This window comes from Anastrepha ludens, chromosome 5 (genome assembly GCF_028408465.1).
Source record: "Anastrepha ludens isolate Willacy chromosome 5, idAnaLude1.1, whole genome shotgun sequence".
Taxonomy (NCBI): Eukaryota; Metazoa; Arthropoda; class Insecta; order Diptera; family Tephritidae; genus Anastrepha; species Anastrepha ludens.
The window spans coordinates 49522323-49539734 of NC_071501.1; the positions used below are offsets into that span (position 1 = coordinate 49522323).

The 17412-nt window shown below is 33.9% G+C and overlaps 1 protein-coding gene across 2 annotated transcripts in view; it reads right to left on the reverse strand.

Annotated features, from left to right (window-relative positions):
• The window catches only part of LOC128863082 (plasmanylethanolamine desaturase-like), a 75301-nt gene that overhangs the window by 30326 nt on the left and 27563 nt on the right, over positions 1–17412 (reverse strand). Inside the window, exons 5-6 of one of the 2 annotated variants that reach the window (XM_054102010.1) lie at positions 11704–11873; positions 953–11581 (exon numbers count right to left, since the gene is read on the reverse strand). The exons of the other annotated variant lie outside the window; for it this stretch is intronic. Of the exons in view, the coding sequence (XP_053957985.1) occupies positions 11491–11581; positions 11704–11873 (261 nt within the window). The 3' untranslated portion in view covers positions 953–11490. Of the gene's footprint in view, positions 1–952; positions 11582–11703; positions 11874–17412 lie in introns of those variants that run through there. 2 annotated transcript variants of the gene reach the window in all.

A 17412-nucleotide genomic window follows, 5' to 3' on the forward strand; every position in this document is an offset into this window, starting at 1 on the left:
CCTTGTGGATTCCATACTAGGTCCATCTTTGCGATGTCATTGTCTTCTTTGGGTAAGGTGTGCCCAATCCAACGCCATTTCCCTTCTTTGATATCAGCTGCGATGGGCTTGCACATTGAAATATTTTAAAGATTTTCGTTAGTGATAACTCTTGGCCAAAATATGCGGTGAATAATGCGCGTTGATAAATGTTTGTAGGCTATTGCATATGGTATCTGTGACTTTCCATGTTTCGCACGCATAAAGTAACACTAGTTTGCTGCCAAGGTAGCAGAAGTTTTCGATGTCCTCAATTGTAACCAGCGTGCCACCCACTTCAAGCGTCAGTGCGTTCTGGTTTGGAGTTTCGATACGTATAAGCTTCGTTTTTTTGAAGTTGACTCGCAATCCAACTTGGCTTGCATATCGTATTAAGGCACTAAGTTTAGCGTGTGCTTCAGACAATTTGTGTGTCAAAATTTTTTACCTTAGCTGTAACCAAAAGCGGTATTAAATCCGCTTACGTTTCTTAACTCTGTGGGTTATTTTTTCGGATTAAATCGCGAGATTTAATAAAATGACAAGCTTTAGCGCTCATTGCCATAAAAAAATACTCGAAGCATCAAAAAATTCACTAGCCAATATTTTTATTATACAAAATAACTTTTTTTTTAATTCGCGCGAAAGATTAGGGACTCATTTTTATTGAAATTAACAAGCTTAATCCCGCCGTTTGCATTATTAAGTTATAAAGTGGTTTTTATATGTAAATTTCAGGATATCAGAAGTCCAGCAATAGGTATAAAATTAAAGTTGTTGTTGAATATTTGTGCTTTCATTCTAGTAAAATCAAAACTAAATCATGGTTTATCGGAAAAATCCTTTTTTAAGAAAATAATTTTGTAACCAAAAAAATAATAAAAAGTATAAACAAATATACAAACATACATAATACAATATGTTTAGCCTTAATCACAATGAATATTGCTTTATTACTTGCAAATAAATACAAAATTGCCTTAGAATAAATTTGTTCACAAATTTATGTATATAATATAATCATATAATCATCAACTTATATATTCATACACACATATACATATGTATGTATGTTGTGTAAAAGGGTGCATTTTATAAAAAGTACAATTCACAATGAAGTTTAGATTGTTTTCTTTTTGCTGGTTTATAGCCATTTAACAGACTTCATTACAATCTTATGACTTGAATTATAATTATCAGTGATGATCTGCAATGTTTCTTCTCATTTTTTATTAAGGCAAAATTTAAGTCACTTACGTTGTTTTTACGAATTTTAAATATATTTTATTAAAGCTTTGGTTTTTTGGTGTATTTTTCGTTAATATAGAAATAAAGTTAAATAAGCGTAAAAATGTGCACATAGCATTGTCATTAGATCTCTGTCAGGAATGCATGTAGCGAAATTTAAAAATGTCTAATATGTCTAAATTAGAAATGATAGTTGAGTGTATTCTATTCACTATTTACATACATTTATGATAACGACTGCTAATTAGCGCCTTACAAATATTCATACAAAATAATTACAAAACATTACAATGATATGAACTTAAAAGTGGGCGATATTTTATGCTGTCTCCAGCCTATAGGTTTGTAACTTAAGCCCAGCTTTTAATAAAACTAAAAATTTAGTTGTTAAAATAGTATGACCGATATATAAAAAGCGCTTGAAAATATACATACATATGAATCATATATTAAATATGTATTTGCTGTGCACAAAAGTAGGCAAATATTTTATTCATTTTCAGTGCCTTCTCAAAGGCTAAGAAGCAATTTTTCAACTTACACGAGATCAACACTCTTCAAATTTTGCAAAGTAAAGCTTAGTTGGCAAACTCAGCTAAACTCAAACGGAAAAATATATACCATTTTTTATTAATGGATTGTTCAGAATTTTCTTGTTACGATAGCAGTCAAAAATCTTAATAAATCTTAAATTTTTTAGGTAATAAGCAAATTCCCAATCGCAAATTCCTCCCTACGGACTAGAACCGATAATATGTGCAGAGAGATGTTTTTATTTAGTAGATCTTTAGTTATTCTTAAATAGTAACCGAAAAGCATATATTTTCAAAGAATAAAAAAATCCCAATCGATCTGATATCTGACGATAGTTCTAGTCTAGATTTGCTACTCATATGTATTTTCTGTATGTGTGTGTGTATAGAACTATTGGAACTGAAGTAAACATATGAAGTGAGCGCCACAGAGGCATGATAAACGATTTTTTGGGCCAGAAATTGTAGACATGGGCTTGGACGATCTTTGGTTTCAGCAAAATGGTGTGCCGTGCAACACAGCCCATCGATCCACAATCGATTCTTGCGCGCCAAGTTCGATAATCGTGCCATCAGCCGTCTCGGCGATTTCAATTGACCACCTTGAAGCTGCGATTTGAGGAGGCTTTTTTGTGAGGTGCCATCACGGCCCGATGTTATGCGAACAATCTATTAACAGTTGAGGCGAGTATCGGTGTGTCATTCGTGCGAGATAGCGCTAGATACTGTCAATAGGGTTTTGAAAAACTGGGTGAACAGGATGCGATACTGCGGGATAGCCATATGCATGAAATGAAATTAATGAAATCGTAGTCAATAACTATAAATGGGAATGTTTGCTCCTTCGAATAAACCAAGAATATGCTGAAAGTATTGATTTTGTTAACTTTTTTTTCAATTTTTAAAAGGAAACCACTGTATGAACCCGCCTGTGTAGAATTTTGCATGTGGACTTAGATCCACACAATCGACCTTTTAGAGATAGTGAAAAAGTGGAAAAAATAGTTTCAGGAGAAAGATAGTTTCAGGTAGGGCTTCTCAACCTTTGATGATGGTTTTAAACAACGAGTTTTCTACTATCTATTAATTATATTCTTTTGTCGTTTAGTTAAGAAATGTATTAGTATTTTCATGCCTGAGAGAAGGAAAAAAATTCGAAAAATAAAATAATTGTTGAATAGGAAATAGAACAAAACCTTTTAAAATTTAATTACAATTATTATTAATTAGCTATTATTCTTATAACTCAGGCTTCGTAAGCGATTATGAATATAAATGTGTAAATATAATTGGAACATATCTATTGTAGATTGTTTAGCCGAACTACTCCTACAATTTGTGGCGAGTCTTGATGCTCTCACTACTTGATGCCAAAAATGGAGGGACTTATAGTTTTATGCCACCTCCGAACGGCAAATGGTTTTTTATGAGGAACTTTTTCATGGCAGAAATACACTCGGAGATTTCCATTGCTTGCTAGAAAAAACATTCGCTATCATTTTGGTGTTTCGTACCCACAGTGGGTTTCGAACGCGTGCACTAACGAATGTTAGTCGCGCACCAATCTATTCGGCAATGGTGGCCAGATATATGTAGATACATACATATGTAAATAATACAAATTATGAGCTGACACTTTATGCAAATAACAAAACTTTACCAGCTCGAAAATTTTGAAGTGAGGCTTTACTCGATCAGCAACTCGTCATTGAGGTATTAAATACCTACTTAAAGTGACTGTGCTTGTTGGTTTAAAACTTTCAGCGAATATAACACAGTTATTCCTTAGTTATTCCACAGTTATTTCTTAAGACACCAGTCGTTTAGGTGGCCAATAAGAATCCTAAAAGGCTCCAAAGCAAGAGTCCGAAATAAGCTGTATAAAAAGTCAATGCGTAGTTAAATGAGTCTTAAAAATATTCGAAAAAGAGTCGCTTATATATGTATTTATATGGTAAATAAAAGTTATATCTATGGTCATTTAGTTCGACCTTTACAGCAAAGAAAACGCTTTCAATTCGAACTTATTTGATGGAGCTCATTGACGTAAAAAACGTAAAGACGCTAAAGTCTGATTTTTGAAACACAATAGAGAGCTCAATCGTATTTTAATAACTTTCTTTTAATTTAAAATAAATAAATAAACTGTTGTATTTACATAAATATCAACGATCAACCAACGTGTTTATCAGATATGGCAGCACCTGACTTGTTTCATTAACCAAAACTGAAACTATTCCTTCTGGGTATACTGAAATTGATGATTTTGAAAATGATTTTGAGTATAGTGAAAAAAAAAGACCTGGCAGTTTGAGAGCGATAATGAAAAGCGCATCTAAAAATATTTTCCAAGAGGTAAACACCTTTGGGAAGCCTGTATTAGATCTGGAGAAGCATCAAACAATAAAGGCGGAAAAATAAATTTTTATAATAAAATGATTTCATTATCAATCAAAAATTTCGAATAGATGTTGAACAGAATGCATTAGAAAACGGTGAAGCCAGTTGATGCCCTCGCACGTAGGTATTTTATTTGCAACGAACGAAATGCAACCGACGGTGTACGATAAAACTTAAAATGTGCAAGTATTAAATTAATGCATTTAAAGTTAAATTTATATATCATAATTGCTGTTAATTACTTCAAATTTTTGATTTAAGTTCAAAATTATATAGGTATTTTTGCAAAAATGGTGCTTACTAGTCTGGTGATTTAATCAAATATTAAAATTTATCCATTGAGGTTATATTTCTTTTATGTAAGATAAATAAATAGATAAACTAATAAGAGTATACTCGTATACGAACTTTTTCAATATAGTATTTAGTATACATACTATAACTTGTACATGTAATACGTATATGGTTTAAGGTCTGGGCTGAAACCATTGCACATACAATTCCACAAGTAAGGAAACAAATATGAATCGCTTTACATGTCGTATGGCGTGTCTGGCTGTGAGCGAAATTCCAAAAATCAACTGTTGGATTTATTTCTTATAATTTTCGAAGCAATGTATATTACTTGCAAACATCGAATGTACAGCATTGCCAATAATCTAAGCAACTTATAGAAAATTGCATAATTAAACTAATATCATATATTGTTATTAAAGGGGCTCTGCAAAACCCAACCAACTTTTGCTAATTTGATATATACTCCTTAAATTTGAACGCTAACTTAATGTTGCTCCAACTCGTTATTTAAATATGTACTTGCCTATATATTTTTTAAAGTCTTTAGTTTTAAATTTTCGTAGTTTAAACAAATATTTTCTTTTTAAATAAATCTTTCTAAATGTCGAACATTATATTCATTAAATTGAGGAGAAAATGAATCGTAGATACACATCCAAAAAGTAATGCCTACTATTCCTGAGTTTCTGGAATTCATGTATTCGTGCATATCTGAGGGCATTTTAGTTGACTCGCTTCAATAAATGGAAAATAGCTAGAATTTCTAATATGCATTTACACTCAAAATTTCCTCTTACTCTTGTTATTAAACGTAGTTGAAAAAAATGGAAACTATCTAACGGGTGTTTTTGATGAGCTTTAAGAAATATTGTTGGAATGAAATTTGTTGTTGTTGTTGTTGTTGTAGCAGTACACTTTGCCCTGCCAGTGTGGTGTAAATCACCGGTCGTCTTCGTCTAACTCATCTAACGGTAGGCCCAGGATACTTGCTGTTTCGACAGGTTGGGTCCAGAGGGAGAGGGATGTTAGGCGAGTGGGTTTGATGGGGCATGTGAAAAGGTGGTTCGTGCCGTGCGGGGTGCCTTCACATGCCGGACATATGTTTAGTATGTCGGGGTCAATTCTGGATAGGTAAAAGTTTAACCTGCTACAGTATCCACCAGAACATACACTGAAATTTTTTGTGTTATAATCTGGAAGATAATTTCATGGTATTAATTTTTTGAATATAATATCCGCCATATGTTGATCAGTTCAATTTTTGACTAATTTTCCCCAATAAATCTAAATGAGCACAATCAGCCAAAATACGACGCAAACGGTGATCATTTAGCTATAGTTAATGGACACGTAAGCCAAGATCCTTTCATCAAATTTTCTACGTAGTTGAAGGACAAAGGCCAACAAGTTGAAAATGCCGACGAATCGATATTTCAGCGTCTTCTTCAACACTCTATGAACCTCGCGAACAGATTTTTTTTTCAAAGTAAATTTCGAAGCGTTGGAATCGTTGTTCTGGCGTTAAACGATTCATGACTCATGACGATGAACAGAAATGTCAACATAGTTTGCCATTCTCAGCTGTGAAACTATAGTTATCGATATCGATAGTTTCATGCAGCTAAAAAAAATACTCGTTACATTGAGTATTATAAATATGTTTAATTAGAATTTTTTCTATCTTTTTGGAATTGGTCCTCATATATACTTCCTTTATTGGAATTAGTGTTGCTTCGAGGGCTAATGGTGTTTTAATAAATATAACGACAATTTGTTTGAGAATTCAATACGCTTCCAACTAATTTCTAAACATGTCGAAGTAATCTTGAACAAATTTGAGTTTTGACAAAGGAAAACTCAAACTTAAATTTATCTCACGAAAATAGACCAGGTGTCATAATCTCCTCCTTTTTTAATAAAATTCTCCTATTTGTTAATGAAATTCTAACGGTAAGTTCAGCACAAATTCAAATTCATCATCGTCGTTGTTTATTATCGTAGTAGATAGATAAAAAATGATCACCGCCATGCGTCGTCACCGATTCTAACGGTACTTTTTTTTTGGTAATACGTAGTAAGGCGAGAGTCAAAAGTTTACGCTCATCATTTGCGGATTCGCTTTACGTGTGATTATTTATTTATTTATTTAAAAGAAAAACAAACGTGTGATTAATATAAGGCAATTTCATGGTAAGAAAAATGATCATTTTTATTCATCAAGCTATTCGTTTATATAAAATTGTGGAAAGAAGGCCAAAACTGCAGGAAAGCAACAAGCAAGGCATGCACATCAGTTCGGACAGTAATTCAAAACTACGAAAATATCGGAATTATAACTTCAAGACCAAGAGCAAGTCGTCATTGTAAATTGACAGAAAGGGCAAATCGCAGTATTATATGGCTGGTAAAGAAATATACAAAGATAACTGCTTCGAAAGTGAAAGATGAACTATGAAATTAGTTCGAAAAATATATTAGTGCTTCAACTGCCAGAAGAGTCTTAAGAAAAGCCGGTTATAATAGGAGAGTAGCTGGGAAGGTGCCATCTATATCCCTAATAAATAGACAACAACGCATTGCTTTCGCAAATGAGACAAGTCTCCAGAATTTTGGAGAAATTTAGTTCGGATGAAAGCAAGTTTTGAATTTTTGGTATCAAAGGAAGAAAAATTGTAATTTAGATATTTGAAAACAAAACTTAAAGCAACGCGCTGAGATGCTGGGGTTATCGAATGATTACTGCTTTCCATAAGAAAACGACTCCAAGCCATATGGCTCATATATGATAGAACAGTTATGGATTTTCTATTGAACATTTTTATGGGCGCTTCTGGAAAGAAATATAAAAAAATACGAAATTACAATGAGGAGTGGGTTAAGATTACTGTCGAAGAGATTACTAAATTGGTGAACTCTATGTCCAATAGACTAAAGGAAGTGTTCAAACTTCGTTGGTATCCAATAAGTTACTAAGAACGTGCATATTTTCGGAGAGTTTTTTTGAATATTTTAAGTTTTTTATAAATGAGCGTAGACTTTAATAATACGTCCTTTTTGCGTTTCAAATAAAATCTATTATTTATTTCCTAAATGGTGTGATCTAAAATGGATTATGCATTTAATTCGATAATTACAAAAAAAAAATTAACTTAAAAACTGTTTTTCGTGTTACTTTTTAAACTACCCACAAATGAGCGTAGACTTATGACATTAAGTATATGTAGATCAGCCGCAAAATTAAAATGATTTCAATTTAATTGCCTGTCATATAAGAGTAAGATTTTATATTCTTAAATAATTTTGAGCAAAAAATCAAACAAAGCATGAGAAATCTTTGCTCACTTTGAGCAAATAAACCTTGTCAATTGTATTTTCAGATGGTTCAAGCAAACGAAATGAAAAGTAACCATATATATTTTTCTATAAATAAAAAGATTCAATAATTACTTTCGATTCTGTTAGGTGTCAGAAAACTTTCTAAGTTTATTTTATGTCTATCAATAATTTATTCTGGCTATGTGTTACGAGTCCGTTCTGTGATTGTGGATAATTGTAGCCAAATATTTTAAAGAAAGACTGTATCATTAATTAAGGAAAAAAAGTTGCTCAGATTTTACGTAACACTGTACATATATCTGCGGACATTTGACAGAATAATTTGTCTCGAGAAAATGTTATAGCTTAATTGGTGTTCGTTTATGATAGGATCGTGAGGTGGCGTGGTTTAAGAGGGCATGTGAGTAGGTGAGAATTGAGCCAAAGATTTGCAAGTCCCACGAGACAACTGAAGCTATTCATCTAGGAGGAGTGATGCTAAAACTCCGATGGCTGCATTCGGGATCGGGATCTTAGGAAGGTGGTAAGAGACTCGCAATGAATGTCGTTTAATTTCTGTCTATAAACTGTCTGATCCAGTAGTTGTAGTCGTGTTTGATCTTTGATCTCGTCAGTATAGTTGAAGAGATGTGACCTGGTTCCCCTGGGAGGTAGCTTAGCCTCTAGCAAGTGTTTGCAGGGGTGATTCCTGCGGTAGCATCTTACTGTACTCCTTAACCGGGGGCATGAAAGACTCGTTATATAGATGTCGCTGTGCTAGGCGAAAAGATAGGTGCAGTGTAATTCAGTACCGTCCAACCGACCAATTGCTTTAAAAGTCGCCAGCAACATTTTTTTTGTATTTGCCCCAAGTGCTGCTGGTAGCGATTTGATTACCTTGTTACGGTATTGGACCGTAGTGGAAATTGCGGTTGTGTGCGCCAAGAAGGAGAATTAGTGTATCGTCAACTTTCACTTTTAACTGCAGTTTGACCTCCTTCGTCCAGGTGGTGGTAAAGAGGGTCACCGTGGATTTAGTGAGCGAAAGCTGAAAATTCCTCACAGTGCAAAAGCAAAAAAGGCTGTCGAGATAATAGTTCACTTCAGAGCACAAGCCATCTATGTCATTACTACCCTATCTAGCCTGATGCCTAACCTCAAAACTGTTTTGTTGTTAAAATTCGTATTAAAAATTTAGTTATATGACGTATTTAAGAAATTATTGTAAGGGCATGTTATATATGAATAACATGAAATCAGTAGTCACACGAGTAGTCTTAACCAAATTGTTAAAATTAATATGAGGGTAGAAGTTTTGCAAATTGCGATTTTTATTCAAGTTGTTCTTCCTGCCGCCGTCGAAAGGCAGTTTGTTTTTAGCAGATCATTTTCATGTCAATAAGGCATTTAGAGGTTTTCTGTGAAATAAAGAAGACTTCCAGTTAGGATATCACGAAAAACCACGCCCGGCTACGATCAGTTTTCTATTAAGACCTTTCTATCAAAAGAGCTTGTCTTCCTATGCTCGTAATATGTAAATGTGGAAGGTTATTTATTTGTCTATTCGTTTCTAGTTTATATATTCCAGTACCTTTTACTTTTTTGACTTGATCAGAGCATATTTGGGAATGTTTATGAATGAGATTGTTTAGATCTACTAGACGACGCTGGGGTCGAGATATTTATATAAATAGTATTTAAAGTCCGATTTGGTATGGCACAGGGATTTTGCTTATGTACCTTTTAAACTTTCATGAAACTTTCATACTTTGCCGAGTTCCCAACCATTTGTGTTTGTAACCCTGAGCGGTTGATTACTAGAGCTTAAAGAAAAATTTAAATATAAAATTACACTTACACACTTCTTGAGGCGAATACAGTAGACTCTCTCTCTTAAGCGGGCGTCTGAGGGACTGAAAGACTTGTTCGCTTACGGGAGGTGTTCGGTCAAGGGAAAAGTGTAAAAAAAAGTTAGTAATATAATATGCTATGGGAGGGTTGTCCGCTCAAGAAAAAAAAAATTTGAAAACTCTTAAGGATTTGTGGTATGTACTGAAAAAAGTGTCCGCTTAAGATATGTGCTCGTTAGGAGAGAGTACACTGTACAAGGTGGCGCAAAAATAAATCACCCTACCGGAAGATTTATAATTTTTGCAAATGGCGTCATACGTGAATCATATTTGACACTTGTGAATTAAACAGTTGCAGTATACAAAAGTCAAGCAATGGAGCACGTAAAGGGCAAAATAAAGATTTCCATAACTCAAAATCATTTTTTTTTATTTAGTAAAAAAGTTGTTCAGAAACCAAATTGGGTGATTAGTTTTGCGCCAGCTTGTATATTCTGTATTGATTTACCGACAAAAGCGTATTAAAAAGAAAATTGCGTTCCTATTGAAATCCTACCAATTTTCACCCATAATACACGGAAACCTGTCTACATTGGCATCTACCCCCTTTTTGGGTGTTCGGCCGAGTTGCTCCACCCATTTGTGGTGTGAGTATTGGTGCTGTTTCCCAAATGGGGAGACCTACATTTTTAAGCGAACTTCGAATGGTACAAGAAGAGCTTTTTCATGGCTCAAATACACTCGGATAGCAAGCGCAAGAAACTAAACTGCATTTTAAAAATTCATTGACGTAAATTTGTTAAGAGATATTTGACACAAAAAGGTTTAGCTGCAGTTGTGACAACTTAAAAGATCATCTAATATGAAATTAGTTAATTTATTGCCAAGTTATTGTGGACAAAATATTAAACGACTAACATATTTATTTATATATTTTTTTTTTAATTGTCTAAAAACCGGCCATCAGAGTAAGGAAACTGGTCGAGAATCAATAAAATTTTTCATAAGGTTACTTCTTAACATTTCCTTATATACATACCAAAATGTTTGTTTCGAATTTAATGTGTTTTTCGCTCTTCTGATTGCTGATTTTGAGAAAAGTTTTTTTTTTACTTGTCAAATGTCCACAAAGATGATTTACTCTTGTGATTCATGGTACAGTGTTGAGCCGAAAAAATAAGTATTTATGTGATTAGCTCTAGTAAATATATGTATGAGTGATCACTGGCTATTTGACTATTATTGATCTCGAAATTACTTTGGTATTTTATAAACAATTGACAAATAGTTTTTAAGCAGCTTAAAAAGTAGTATTCTAATTATATTGTAAAAATGATATTTTCACCTAATTATGCGCTATGTGGTGTATATTTATAAAAAAAGCCTCCTAATTCACTTATAGTGTTCACTTAAATTAATTGCTTGTGATATTTGATGTTAATTGTCTTTGTTTTTTGTTTCATTTTTTTTGTTCAATATGTATGTCTGCATGTGTGTGTGCCTATCTTATGTAATTATACGCACGCAAGGATGAGTTTGAAATATCTTAAAAAGTTCTAATTAGTACAGGCAAACTAATGCGATTTGTATATTCAGCATTTGTACATTCAGCGTAATAAAAAATGCTCATAAGATTTCAATAAATTTTTGTGTGTGATTGAAGAAGTTCTCACAATGCCAATGCTGGTGTTATACGTGTGTATGTGTAGATGTATATTATACAATACATACATGCGCATGCATACGTATTTGCTCAAGTGCATGTGTTTGTATGTATTCTTGAAAGTCTACAGGATGAACATATGAATTTTCGTTGCTCGCAAACACAGTTATGTCATTTTTTTGGCCCACTTGAGGTCATCATCACGTGCCTTGCAACCAGTTGAATATTCAATAATAGCTTCTAACGCAGGCCAGAATCTAGAAAAATTCCAAATATAAACATGATTGTATATGTGCCAAAATCATTTATGTGTATACTAATATATATATATGTAATGTATATATAATATAATTAAGAAGTATTGTATGTGACTACATGCCTAATTTTTTCCAATGGCCAATTCAACCAGCCTGTGGTAATGCAGAAATATGTTTCATGCGGTGCGACATGATGAATGCGGTGATGTTTTCGCGGCAATACTATGTGATAGTTTTGCAAGAAAAGTACCCATCTCGGCAGGCCCCAATAAGTATGTGACCATTTGTGAATCTGCAGAGAAAAGGAAATATTAAAATTCTCTAGTAGGAGATTACTAATAATTGAAAATAAAAAAATAAATATATTAATACATACATAGGTATCCATATAAATATTTAAGCAAAAAAGCATAACTACACTATGCAAAGATATAAGAAGCAAATTTTGATGGATATCTGTGGACGGCACACGGTCGCCGTAGTCGAATGTGTTGGTGCGTGACTACCATTCAGATGTGTATTCTAATAGCAGTCGCTCCTCGGCAGACAATAACAAACCCCTAAGTGTATGAAAAAGCTTGTCATAAAAATTCATCTGCCGTTAGAAGTCGGCTTAAAACTGTAGACGCACGCCACAAATAGGAGGAGGAGCTAGGCCAAACACGCAAAAAGGATGTAAGCGCCAATTATATATTCAGTCAATGCCAAAAGAAAGTGTGCCCCATATATTGATAAGTTTTGACTATTTATTTATTTAGTTTTTATTTTCAATTGTTTCAGCAAATTTTCATCAAAATTTCACTCTTTTTACTCCGAATTTTTAGAAAAATTTCGGGTATGCAGTTTTATAGATCATTGAATTTTGGTTTCAAGTAAGTCAAGAACCATAGTGTTTTTTGAGAATTGTTTTTGGTAGAGTTTTTGTACATTTTCCGCATTTAACGCCTAATCCACATTTTTTTTAATATGGAAGAAAACACCCAACACCGTCAGAAGACTCTTTAAGAGAACCGAATTAGTAAAAATACGTCAATAAATCAGCAAAATGCAAGTAGTTTTTCGATTTTTTTTTTTTTAATTTGGAAAATTGTTTTTTTATATTAAAAAAAGATATAGAATTTTTGAAAAAAATTAAAAAAAAAACATAGTCACGCCATGTGGAAAACCAGGACAGTGTTTTTCCAGAATTTAATTACTCCAAAACTGTCGAACGGATTTTAATAAATATTGTAGACAATATATGTAGCTTAATATACGCATTTTAGTATTATGAACAAAAATTGTGTCTAAAAAACATCAAACATTTTTTTATTTATCAATTAGATGATTAGGAAAATTCTTTAACATTTTAATGCGCAATTTATTATTCCTGAAATTCAATTGTAAAATCTATAGGTAGAAGCCAATGTTTAGAAAAATGTGAATGATTTGAAATATCGCCAATGCATAAGGGTACTGTTTTTTGGCGAATAGTATATCTGCCAATACAGATTTCCACGTAAACATTTGTCCTACTGAACAATTCGATCTCTACGTGTAGCGTGTAGCCCACATCCGTAAAAAATGCTTCTGGTTCTGGAATAAACTGGAAGTTGAACTTGTGTCGCCGGGAGTGCATAAGAAAAAATACCAAACCTTGAAAAAAAATTGATAATTAAACAAACCAAAAACAATAAAATATTCCACCAAACCAATTTCGATTAATTAAAGCCTTTCAATACAGTCTTGACAGCTGATTGTTAATTTTACAGCTAATCTGCCATATGTGAACAGTATCTATCTGATTTTCTGGATTTATTCCTAATCACTTCATATATCAGTTGTTTTCTAAATTGCACCTGAAACTCGCAATATATCGAATCTAATTGCTCAACACTTCCTTAATTATTTCGATAAGTTCTTAGGCTAGGTATCATTCATAGTCGCGGCGAGAGTTGATCGGCCACCGAAACAAAATAAATTTGCAAAGATTTGGGGCAATTACCGTCGGGGAGAAGAATAATCCGATGCGGTGGTAACAAACTCAATCATTGTATTTATCCAGAATATAGTAATGCTTTGCAGAATTTGGCATTCATTATTTGGGCTGCATGTAATAGGAAAATAAGTAGTTTTCCCTTGGATTTTTTCGCTTTTCTTAGGTTTAAATGTATATTTTCAAATAACTATAGCAAAAAAAATCTGGCGCATAAAGAGAAACGCTATTATTATTAATGCATTAAAAAAATCGAAGCAAACGGAGAAAATTCTCTTTCATGCGCACGTTAACAATAGAAGATCGAAGAGTAAGAAATTACAATAGAATTCATGCTCTCTTATACGAGTATTTAATTAGAATTTTATTTACTGCAAAATCATGACCAAAAAAACAAACGCAAAAGAGACCGTTAATGTTTTTATTTGTTATTTCATTTGAGCATATTTTTGTAGAATTTTTGGTAGGAACGAATGTTGAAGTTCGCGCTGTATTTGTGCTGTACGTTGTGAAGCAAAAGTATATAAATTATGAAATAAAAATGCAATGACAGCAAAGAGAAAAGTGCGCTCTTATGAGTAAGCGCGCCCTAAGCAATGCTTTTGTGTGTGCAAATGTGTATGAATTAAAAACAAAAACATGACGCAAATAGCAAATAAAGTGCTCTTATCAATTCGTATGCTGCGTTTGATCTTTTTTTTTTAAATAAGTGTGTGTTAAATGTCCATGAGAGTGTCTATAGGATTTTAAAAGTTCTATAACTTGTGGCGATTTATTCCCTTGCGCAACCATAGGAAATTATATTATGTATACACATGTATAACTCCTTCATGGAAATTGGGGTCTATCCGTTTGTCCTGCGTCATATTACCAAAAAATGATACTTTTCATATAGATACTCAAATATTTTCAACAAAAAATAAATATGATTACTTAACCCTGTACAAATTACTCAACTTCTACCCCATTAAAGAAAACTGCCCCTCGTAAAATTAAACATTTTAATAAGTCTTTGTAGTTGTCACAATGTACACAATTATTTAGTACATAATCACCCTATCAGAAGATTTATAATTTTTTCAAATGGTGTTGTACGTCAATCATATTTGAAGCTTGTGAATTAGACAGTTGCAATACACAAACAGCCGCCGTAGTCGAATGGGTTTGTGCGTGACTAAGATTCCGAATTCACAGAGAGAACGTAGGTTTGAGTCTCGGTGAAACACCAAAATTAAGAAAAACATTTTTCTAATAGCGGTCACCCCTCGGCAGGCAATGGCAAACCTCCGATTGTATTTTTGCCATGAAAAAGCTCCTCATAAAAAATATCTGCCGTTCAGAGTCGGCTTGAAACCGTAGGTCCATCTATTTGTGGAACAACATCAAGGCGCACGCCATAAATGAAAGAGGAGCTCGGCCAAACACCCAAAACTTCAGTAAAAAAGTTATTCAAAAGCAAATGATGAATAACGCCACCTTGTATTTAAAATTTTCAACCATGATCAGACTTTGGAACCAAGTAATAAATAAAAGAGTTCTGAAGAAAACCTGATTTTGGTTGTTTTTTGGACTCGTCAAGAACAAACATTTTTGCGACCCTAGAATCCTCTCAATATGATGATGATATTGACATCATCGGCCTTAACAACCGCGCTGTTAGTTCTGCCTTCTCCAAACTGGATAAAGAGGCAAAGCGAATGGGTCTGGTGGTGAACGAGGACAAAACGAAGTACCTCCTGTCTTCAAACAAACAGTCGGCGCACTCGCGTATCGGCACCCACGTCACTGTAGACAGTTATAATTTCGAGGTTGTAAAAGACTTCGTCTATTTAGGAACCAGCATTAACACCGATAACAATGTCAGCCTTGAAATCCAACGTAGAATCTCTCTTGCCAACAAGTGCTACTTTGGACTAAGTAGGCAACTGAGCAGTAAAGTCCTCTCTCGACGAACAAAACTAACACTCTACAAGACTCTCATCATGCCCGTCCTAACGTATGGCGCAGAAGCTTGGACGATGACAACATCCGATGAAGCGACGCTTGGAGTGTTCGATAGAAAGATTCTGCATAAGATTTTTGGACCTTTGCACGTTGGCAATGGCGAATATCGCAGACGATGGAACGATGAGCTGTATGAGCTTTACGACGACATAGACATAGCGCAGCGAATAAAGATCCAGCGGCTACGTTGGCTGGGTCATGTCGTCCGAATGGATACAAACGCTCCGGCTTTGAAAGTATTCGATGCGGTACCAGCTGGTGGTAGCAGAGGAAGAGGGCGGCCTCCTCTGCGTTGGAAAGATCAGGTGGAGAAGGACTTGGCTTCACTTGGTGTGTCCAACTGGCGCCGGTTAGCACGAGAAAGAAACGACTGGCGCGCTTTGTTAAACTCGGTCAAAATCGCGTAAGCGGTTATAGCGCCAATTAAGAGAAGAAGAAGAAGAATCCTCTCAAAGTAAGCTTCCAAATTAAGTAATTGTCCTTCATTTGGATACAAGATTTGCAATGCTGCCAATAGATACGATACAATTCATAGTACAAAATGTTGCCAAAGTGTGAAATGAAAATGCCCAATTTCATAATCTGGTGAAACAATTTCATAATGTAGTGAAACAATTTCATATATGCATTTTAATCAAGTGTCATCAAAAAGTAACCATTTTAGAAATATAATAGTCAAATAACCAAAATTCTTCTTAAGAAAAATTAATAACTAACTTGTTAAAAAATAACCTAAACGGCAACACGGAGTTGAACTGACTTTTTATGCAGAAGTCAGCGTTGACACTGATTTCAGACTTTATGGGTATGTGAATGACAAATTACTGTATTTGGCGTAGAAGCTATCTTCACGAGGCCCTTTTACATGCAGAAAAAATTTATTTTTGGGGTGTTTTGCATGCTGGAGGCATCATTGAACTATACCACGTAAGTACCATTACTCAAAAGGCTTTAATAAAATGGTGTTATATGCCATTCAGCATGCATAACCATTATTTTAATGAAACGAACTCTTGGAGGCAAAATCTTCTTAAAAACTAAACTTGTTAATTGGCCGTATGGCCATGTAAGTAGAATTACTTTTTGTAGGAAATAAATGGTCTATGTTAAAGCAGCTAGAATTGACGACTGAAATACCCTTAAACCCTACTCATCTAACACCCCACTCCCTCTAGACCCAACCTGTCGAAACAGCATGTTTCCTGGGTCTACCTTTAGATGAGCTAGACGAAACCGACCGCTGATATATCCTACACTGACAGGGCTTGTATTACTGCTACAACAACAACGCTGGGAAGACACCTTTCGAAGCGGAATTAGCGAGGCAAAAGTTGTTGTGCTGAAGAACTAGTACGAAATCGGACCGAGAGATATATCGGCCTATTTTATTGTTTGTTAAAAAAAAACACATTACTAAGCCGCCGTAACTGAAAGGGTTTGTGAATAACTATAATTCTATTAAGCAAAAATTCAATGCCCACTATGGGCGAAAAATATCAAATGTTAGAAAAGTGATTTCTAATAGCGGTCACCTCTCTGTAGATAATAACGAATCACCGAGCGAATTTCTTCCATAAAAAATCTTCTCATAAAAACAAAAGTTAATACGGGGATTCCCTGTATCTTGCAGAATTGCAAAATAAGAAGAAATGTCATAACGCTATACTAACTCTTAACGATCCGGAAGTATTTTCAATTTACTTCCCATCAGGCCCTAGGTTTTTTTCATACTTAATATTTTTATAAAAGTATAGGAAAAAAAATATTTTAGTGAAACTTTTTTTAAATATATTTACAGTAGTAAAATAAAAGATATTTTAAATTTTATATTCTTTTAAGGTATGGTACGCTT